The sequence below is a fragment of the Haplochromis burtoni genome, unplaced genomic scaffold (assembly GCF_018398535.1).
Source record: "Haplochromis burtoni strain Fernald_Lab_line unplaced genomic scaffold, NCSU_Asbu1 Contig_84, whole genome shotgun sequence".
NCBI classification, from domain to species: Eukaryota; Metazoa; Chordata; class Actinopteri; order Cichliformes; family Cichlidae; genus Haplochromis; species Haplochromis burtoni.
In genome coordinates, this window is record NW_024582445.1 from 1,237,721 (window position 1) to 1,247,004 (window position 9,284).

General features: G+C 39.7%; 1 protein-coding gene across 1 annotated transcript; it reads right to left on the reverse strand.

The window, feature by feature from the left end:
• Positions 1 to 4,787: 4,787 nt before the first annotated feature.
• utp11 (UTP11 small subunit processome component) lies at positions 4,788 to 8,338 on the reverse strand. Its single transcript, XM_005925553.2, has 8 exons — positions 8,129 to 8,338; positions 7,902 to 7,963; positions 7,707 to 7,809; positions 7,481 to 7,600; positions 5,646 to 5,739; positions 5,376 to 5,506; positions 5,131 to 5,241; positions 4,788 to 5,037 (listed from the first exon to the last, which is right to left on the reverse strand). Exons 1-8 carry the CDS (start codon positions 8,186 to 8,188, stop codon positions 4,954 to 4,956), a joined length of 765 nt encoding a protein of 254 aa, XP_005925615.1. The 5' UTR covers positions 8,189 to 8,338; the 3' UTR covers positions 4,788 to 4,953.
• Between the last annotated feature and the right edge of the window lie 946 nt (positions 8,339 to 9,284).

A 9,284-nucleotide genomic window follows, 5' to 3' on the forward strand; every position in this document is an offset into this window, starting at 1 on the left:
CACACAAAGTAGCTCTGATCAGGCATTGTCACATAGTTACCATTAAAGGAAAGCATTAGAGAAGCAAAACACTACCAAATTTTGAGAGGCAAAAAAAAAAGTGCACGGAGGAGAGCGTGATTGTGTGGAAGATGGAGGTAGATTAAGATATTGAGATTATAATTAAGTCATAATGAGCATGCTTGTAGGTGTATAAATATAATGAATGGCTTTTAAAGACTCACAAACACGATATCAAACTCAAACGTGGGTCTCTAGAATAGTTCTTAATTTTAAGTAACCAAATAACCCCCCCAGTACACTTGAATTGGGTGCATTCAATTGTGATGCAAGCAGACACTTGCATAAATATACATACACACAATCTCAAGTCGACAATGACACAGGGAGACTGCGAGACAAGGACAGATCCGGTAGTTAAAGCGTAATGAACACGTCCCCAAGGCACGCGGCTGGCATTCCCCTGAATGATGGACTGACAGTAATGCCGGGGCAGATGGGTGCGCTCCACGCCCCGTTCAACACCACAGATACACACATATACACACACCCACACCCTCCCCCTGGTCTATTCTGGCCTTCTTTCCTGAAGAGAGATACCCCCTGTAGGTCTGATATGGAGGTGGGGGAATAGCAGGGGTGCTGTGTATGTGTGTGCGCAACTAGAGGTGGGGTGCGCAAGTATGAGGCCTCTGTCATGATTTAGGCTCCCATGCAAATTTAATCAATTCGAGTACCTCTCGCCAGCCAGGGCTCATTAGCGGCAATTTAAAAAGGAGGCTCTGTGATCCCACCTCATTGCATGAGCCAGACATTTGGCTCAGGCACACGTTCATAGTATATACACACAATCATGCTAGAATACACACAGATATCCAAATACTCACACACAAATACACAAAAATGAATGCACATCAGGGGGACTGTCATGGTTGTAAAGATTTTCCTTCAGATACCTTCCCCCTGGCGTGGAGAGAGACCCTGTCTGAACATCCCCCATGCTCCCCCTCTTTGGTCTCTCCTCTCTTTCGACAACTTCAAAAGGTCCCTGACACCCAGCTTCAAGTTAAAGGATTGAGGGTATCCATGGATAAAGACTAGCTCTCACCCCCACCCCTCGCATTTGGAGATGCCCTCCCAAAAACTCAAACCTCAGGCTACTTCAGTCTTCTCACCACCTCTCACTCTCCACCTCTCAGTAATTGGGGGATCAATAAGTACTGTCCCCAAATCACGCTTTACTGTGGCACTGAACGCTGGCTTTGCAGAGGAAAAGTGGTACTGGTAAATGAAGTGGGTGAAGTGCAGCAGGTTGTAAGGATCAAGCACCTGTTTAAGGGAGGTGACAGCAGCACGTGTCTAATTAGAACCCTGTATAAATAAGAATAAAATTTCACCACTTTCCAGAATAATAAGCCATCACATCAATGCCACTGAAGATTTCTAATGTTTAAATGAAAACTGCTCACAGTGTGGTCTTTAGATCTCTCTCAAGAGGAGTTGTGTATCGTTTTGAATGACAAATATCAATACTGCAAGCAGTAAAAATGAGGTTTTGTTCACTCTGCCTGTACTAGTTGAACTCGTTGTGTGACCACTTTGACAAAATTTCCCAGAAGAATGCAACAATCTGAAGAAAACTGACCAGATATCAGACATCAGTTTAGGTTAAATCTTGAATATATTAGGCCACTAATAATCACACGAGGGGTATGACTGTTCAAAAGATTTTAACAAAAAAATAGATGTTGGTATGATTTTATTCTGCTGTTTTTTGTTTCTTGAAAAAAAAAAAATTGATTCCATGCTGCCCGCTCTACTAGTTGTTCTTCACCCATTTAGCAATTACTAATATGAGGCATAAATCACTGGTAGTCCAGTCTGATTTGTTAATCCTGTAGTTTGTATACAGTAATTAACAAAATAAGATGGATTACCTGATTCCAGATAGCACACACTGGGACTCCTAATTCAGATCACTCTAACACAGATTAAGTGTTGTTAACAAATGAGCCCTTGAACAATTCAAGTTTATTTAAAATGTGCAGTATTCAGTGGAAATGTACAAAAAAAACCAAAGTGTGTCATTTTTTAGTTTTGCTCTTTCATATGTTTAATAACTAAAGTTAAAGAACAAAGCTCTGTTGTATTCCATTTTAACCAGGCTACACTTTCACTCTCAGTGAAGTTACTATATATCAGGGTCAATGTCATACCCTGCAGCTGTGTGACTACCCCACAGTACTCCACTTCCACCCCCCCAATTCCAAAAGTGACTATCCGTTAACAAACCTCAAGGGTCATTAACTTTAGAGATGGCTTATGGGGGACAGGATGGCCTGTGAGAGTAGTCAAATGAATTATGAGCCTTTTGACAAAAGAGGAATGCCTGTCTATATCTTTAAAATCAGAAGGTCACCCACTGCCCACCCCTGAGCCCTGCCTCTGCACCCCTGCATAAGAGTCCCGTTACTGGGGAGAATGAAAGGAGAGCTTGAGGAGGAACAGAGGCTGGTCTGTGCTTGGGTCGCATAGTCGGATTGGGGTCCCGGAACTGCGCACACAGTGTTTTGACCCCTGGGCTTTCCTCAATGACCTCCACCCCCTCCGCTTATGGACAGTGAGCCTCAGGGTCCCGGTACACACACGCCCTCATAGGAGTGTGACGCAGTAACAGAGGGCAGAGAGGGTGAGAGAAAGGCGTAAGGAAGGAGGAGGGAGAGCTGGCTGAGGATGCAAATCACTCGTACTGGGTACAACAGAATTCTGACATAAATCGTCAAACATACAAGAGCCTTGTTTATGCTTTGATTAAAGTGAAATACATCAATCTGTGCACTATATACTTGAGATGTTTATTATATAGGTGTACGTGTAGAGGTATTTGAACTTACATTAACAGAACATTTTGTAGTGCTAGATTTGTCAAGCTGTTCTTCTAGACGAGTGCAACTGAAGCAAGCAGGAGTCCTGCTATCACTCTTTGCCTCTTTTGGCCCATTCTGAGCTATTGGCGCACCTTTCCTCTGGTCAGCAGAGTTTGGGCCAAGACCTGTGGTCCCTATCCTGCAGCCTCTATGCCTCTCACTTTTCCTGATGACACATTCACTAGGTTCCCTGCCTGCCCTCTTACCCCCCCAGTGGCTCCCAGGAGAAACTGATGGATGGGCCCCATTTATGAAGCTGCTGCAACCAACAAGGATCAATCAAGACCGGGTCACTGAACTGTTGCTGGGCATCAGGTACTCAATTTGTTTCAAACTACTGGAAGTAAGCAAATATATTTTTACCTGCTTTATGTGCAGACAAGACAACATAAAAGATTAGTGGAGATCGTGAGACAAGGAGCAAGAAAGTCCAACCTTTATTTTATTTTTTTGAAAGTGTGCTTGCTTTACCCTAAATCATGATGCTTTCCTACATTTCAGGGAGTAGAGCAACCTCTGTTGCCCATCCAGGAATGGGATATCAACAGCTAACTGGAAAGGATTTGACAGACAAGTTTCATCATCAGCATATTGTACAATTGAATGCGAGTACTCATTTGGTTAATTAAAATTTCATTTTTAGCACCTGGATGTCCAGTAAGATTCTTAGGAAGCCTCAAATCAGTTCGCTGAAAGAGAACTACCTGCTGAAAATGAGCTAGCTGCAACAATTTATCTCTCAAGGGGGCCTTTTAACAGAGATGTTATTGCATAAGCACAGCTGCAGCTAATAAAATTAATAATGGGTAATTTTGATTAAAGTGAGCTAATGAGCAAGCATTGGCAATAGTATTATTGTTATCGATGCTTGCTAACTGACACCTAAATCATTTTTAATTGTATTAGCTGCAGCTGTGTCTACCCTGCTGCGACATGTGAAAAGGGCCTGTTAGAGGTGTGCTGCATCCCAAGTCGAGGGCTGCAAACAAAGACGTGTCCTTCAGAGGCTCTGAAGGCTAAGCCAAGCCTGTGTCTCCACCACAGAAAGCAGTCCAGCAGTCCAGCACTTCAGCACGCAAACAATGTCCTCAGTTGATGTTAAAAATATATAAATGTGACTTCATTTTTTTAGATAATGTATCAGAGCTTCCAAAATATTTAACCTCGGTATACAAGTGTTATTCAGGACTAAATAACACATTAACACATCGTGGGTATCTCAACGTTCAACAAAGCATTACGTGTGTAATATGGAGAACTTCCAAAGTTGTCCTCAAACCTGGATAAAGAGAATGTATTTCTTGATGTTGTTGTGTAAATGGGACAGTTACTGAATTAGAGAGCAACAATACATGAGTGAGAAATGTTATAACCTCAATCTGACACAAAAAGGAAATTGTAGGTCGTACTTGTAACTCAAACTGTGGGGCAAGGATGGCCTGGAATACAGTGCAGAGCCAACTTTTACAAAATATGGCATTTATTTAACTACAGTTCAGCTTGGATCTTAATATTATTACTACTAATAACACTACTTTTACTACTACCTAGAAAAGAGTGAGGTGTGGGATGCAAGTCTCCTTCATCCTCTTAAAAAGAGTATGCTAAAAACAAGTTTAAGAACCACTATAATAACTTCTGGGAACAAATGCACTTATGGCTCTCTTCTAGTTGCCTTAGATTGGAACACTCATGAAGAACACTAATGCCCCCTAGTGGTAAAAAAAAAAATTTATATTTCTTAGCTAACCAGATCATACAGCACCCCTCGAGTCATAGAGCCTGAGAGCTCTCCACTTCTTCACAAGCAAAGAAATCCTTAAAATATAATTTGTCTCCAAATCAAGAAATTAACTCCAATTACAAGTTCTTTTGATATTTATTTGAAACAAATTAAGCATAGTTGATAAATATATACAAAACTGAATTTTTATCCTTTGCCTCTGCTGTGCAGACCCATAGGATTCGAGAAGTTCATTATTTCCAAGTATCATCTCCCGACAGTGATTTTCTTTCCCTCCTCTTGTCAACGTTTCCTCTTAGCTTCAAACTTGTAAATTGCTGCAGAACTGGTGGTCTCCTTCTTTACCTTCACTTTCTTGAACTTATCCTGGACAAAGGCAAAACATAAAAAAAAAAAACTGAAATGAAGACAGTCATAGCACACCAGCACCAAAACTTTTAAGAACCATGTCCTCCTCACCTGCAGGTCCTTACGGGTCTGAATTTTCTGGCTGATGACAAACATTTTCTTTTCTCTGTCAATTCGCTGGGATAGTATCTTGTATTGATGTTTCCTTTGCTTTGCCAGTTTCTACAGGTACAAATCACATAGACCCATCAGTGGAATGAAATGCCGAATCTTAAACTTTATTACCAATGAACAATTCCGAGGAGCTAAATTTTAAAGAAATATTCAAAAAATGAATAAATATCATCTCCACAAACCCCCAGAGCACGCGGGTCTACAGCTCCCTGTATTCTCTTGGTTTCCAGTGTTCTCAGACTTGGTCTGTTGTACACTCTGTCCACCAGCTCCGGAGCTGTGTTGAGGTGGTCCGCCAGGTTAAATGACTGCACTGAGGAAGAATAAAAACAACTTCTCAGGCAATCTCAAGACTGAAAGCACAAGAGGAAAAGGATAGTTTGTGTGCACAGCACTTACACATTTCCAAGCACTCACTAAATTTATTAAATCTACCAAACGCTTATATTTACCTTCTTTTTTGGAGTCCACAAAAAATGTGTGCTTGTTTTTTGGTTTGCTCTCTGCATCCAAGAGATGGAGCTCTCCTTTCAGCCTCTCAATTTTCTGGAAGTACATCATATACCCAGAAAGATTAACCGAAGCACCACCACAGATATAAATGATGGTGATAATATCTATGCTCATGCTGCTGCCACTGCCCTTAAACTACTAGACACATGTACCACCACAGAGCCCTCTCATTCGTTACTGCAGATGGCTACTGGAAATTTGCCTTTTCAGGAACAGAAACCCTTCATCCCCCTTTATATTCCAGTACTAGGCCTACTCTGTGGAGCCTTTGGAAACTGAACAGTTTTCAGAGGGGAACAACTTTTACCATTTGGTTTAACGTTTAATTGTGATGTGATGCAATGATTTGTATGTTGAGAAGTTATTTCTTTGTTGTTTTAGGTTTTCTTTATGTTTCCAAATTGCGAACTCATGCTGTTGGAAAGAGTCATGCACAATATGCATGTTAAAAATATTAGTGCAAGGATAATATATAGCCTGGGTACACTGCCCTGCAAAGTAACCACTTCCAAAATGGTATCGTGAGTATTTAAAAATTACACTGCAGTAGCATTGCTTTTAACATTTAAGGGGTATAATTTATATCCATACCATTCTTCACCTTTGCTATTCGTGTGTATTGACTTAATTTTCAGATCTTCACAGGTGCATTTCTGATGTCTAAAACAAACTCTTAACATCTCTCATTAGGAAAGCTTCATACATGCCAAATTCACTTGTTACTGGTCCTGCATCAGCAGTGTGTTTGGGGTCATGATCATGCCAAAGAATGAAGCCGCTGCCAATCAGAAGCTTTCCAGAAGGTGTTACGTGGAGACTCAAAATCTCGCTGTACTTTTTGGGTTCGTAATTTTATCAGTTTTAACAAGATCTTCAACACGACTGGCTGAAATGCTGCCTCACACCATGACAGAGGCTCAGTGTTCTCCAGATGGCCGTAGACACTCACTGTCGTACTTCTCTCCTGACCTGCGCCGTACATATTTATGACAATTTGAAGCAAAAATTTCAATTTGGATTCACCACTCCATAAGACGTGTTTGCCACTGATTGTCAGCTGAGTTGTTATTTAATTTGGGATACCTCAGCCTGTTCCCGTTGCTTAAGAATGGCTTGTGTCAGGCCATATTTATTCCTATTTTTTAAGCACATGACTTTTTTTAGTTATTGTTCATCTGCTGCAGATACTTTTTAAGCCCCGCCACTTCTGTTGTCCTCCCTTTGGTTTTCAGCTAATAGCACTTTGCCAAATTGTCTTCTATGTGTAGACAGACAAGTAGTTAATTGTTGAGGAGCATTTTTAATGCTTGGATGATTGGCAGATCAGTATTAAATACTATTTTAAATAATTACAAGAAAGACTGGCTCGTTTGAAGCAGTATATAAAGAAATGAAGGGTGAGTCAAGACTTTTGCACATTACTTTACCACAGTAGTTACTGGTTCAAAGATGTTATGATGTCACCAACCAACTAATTATCTATCAGTCAGATGCCTGGTGTAATCCAGTAAGATGATTTGTAGTAATTAATCTCATAACTGGTCAACAAGCATTTCCAAAAAACCCAAAACAACAACAACAAAAACAAAACCCAACAACATCACACTAATTGAACAGAACAGAAAAATGCAAATTTGGTTATAAGGCAATGAGATAAGCTGTGGCCACTGAGCCTACTTTAAGTGAAAAGTGAGCCTATTAACAAGTCAGTTTTGCCACGGTGGTGGTATTTTGTTTCTTCTGCATGACTTATTACATGGAAATTAAAGGTTACCTTAACTTCTGCAACCCTTTTCATCTCCACGTAGTTGATATCCTGTGTCCTCATCATTTTCTTCTGTTCCTCGGTCACCTCCTCCTGCTCTTTTGGTTTTTTAATTATGTGAACTCCATCCTGTCAACACACCACAAGATTAAAAAAAAACAAAAAAAACGCTGAGGCAATACTCATATATGACCAAATCTATGAAGCAAGGAGGTGCTTCTTGTTGCTTTAATACCTGCAGTGCAGAGCTGATCATCTTGAAGTAAAATTCATCCGGGTTCTTCTCCAGAGCTTTCTTTCGCAGAGCAGCGAGTGTGTTCTGTTTCTTATGATAGTCACTATACCAGCAGACAAGGCAAACTTAAACATCTTATCTTCAAAAGGTAAACACAACTATAAAGTGTGGCAAAAAACTTGCACTTTTCCTTACTCTGCACGGAGTTTGTAGTCCTTCTTCTTCTCCAGCAATCCCAGTTGTTTCCTGAAGCCGGGCTACACACGCACACACAAACAGACAGGACAGATCCAACATTAGTATCTATTACTGTAAGTGTGTGTGTGTGTGTGTGTCAGAAAAACAACCGAACACACGAGAAGTGTGTTGTTTTGCCTTGGCTAATAGGCTAACGAGCTAGCCAACAACATTGCTACGCTCACCTGAGATCTTTCATGGTGGTTTCTCTGTCGAGATTTCAGTGCCTTTCGGAACGAGGACATATTTGTGAAATGACCCCGACCGTATACACGCAAAAATAAGTTAAAACAGATTAATATAAGACTTATTAAGCGCACACACACAGATATCTAAAGCCTCCTTGCTGCCTCTGGTTTCTAGTGCTTCCCTGTGAGAGGGACACGTGGGTTCCTGCCTGATTCAGAGCGAGCCGTTTTTCATTTCGCTGTCGCAGATTCGCAACTCAAATTCCGCTGCAAATGTCGTCATATTTTTAAAATCTGGAGCTCAGCAACAAGTTGTATAGCTATTTGAAATTATATATTATTTTTCATTTACATTTTAAATAAAATTAAACATGTTTTAGACAAATTAGAATAGTCGGTATTTTGGTGTTGCCTATTGTACATTCGGGTAGTAACACTAGGGGGCACTGTTGCATATGAAATGTTGATAAGATAACCTGTACGCGCGCTTCAGTGTATTATACAGAGGAGAGAAGAAAATATTAAGCAAAGCATTTTTAGATATATTTAAATAGTAAACCCAGCTAAAAATTCATTATTATAGTTTTCTGTGCATTTGTAATCTTTATCCAAAAACATACATTAAATATATAGGCAATTTTTTTAATACTTACATGGGCTTTCTGGTGAAAATACTACTGAAAATCTGTTTTATTAAAACCCAGCATTTTTCTGATTCTGACTATAGACGATTGAAAGGTAATTAAGTATTTTGATTATTAAACTTTTTTTATTGATAATTTTAATATTTTTTAAATCAGTAATATTAAATTATGAAGTTATTTTGATATTATTAGTCTACATAGATGGGGAAAAACAGTGACATATTAACCAGTTATTTAATACATTTTCTAATAAATGTTATGTTTAAAAAAATCAACTAATGTAATATCATTGAAATCCGAAGCCCTGTAATTTGGTTGTCTTTTGGTTTTACATGTTGGGTCTATAATACTACAGTTGTCGTGCTGTAAGGCTTACTGGCAAAGACAAGCTGAATTAATCTTATTTATCTAACAAGTACTCTCAGGCTATATACAAGCCAGACTTGGCACAGGAAAAAAAAAACCCAAAACAAGTGAGGGTACTCATACACCAAATTGCTTTGGTTATT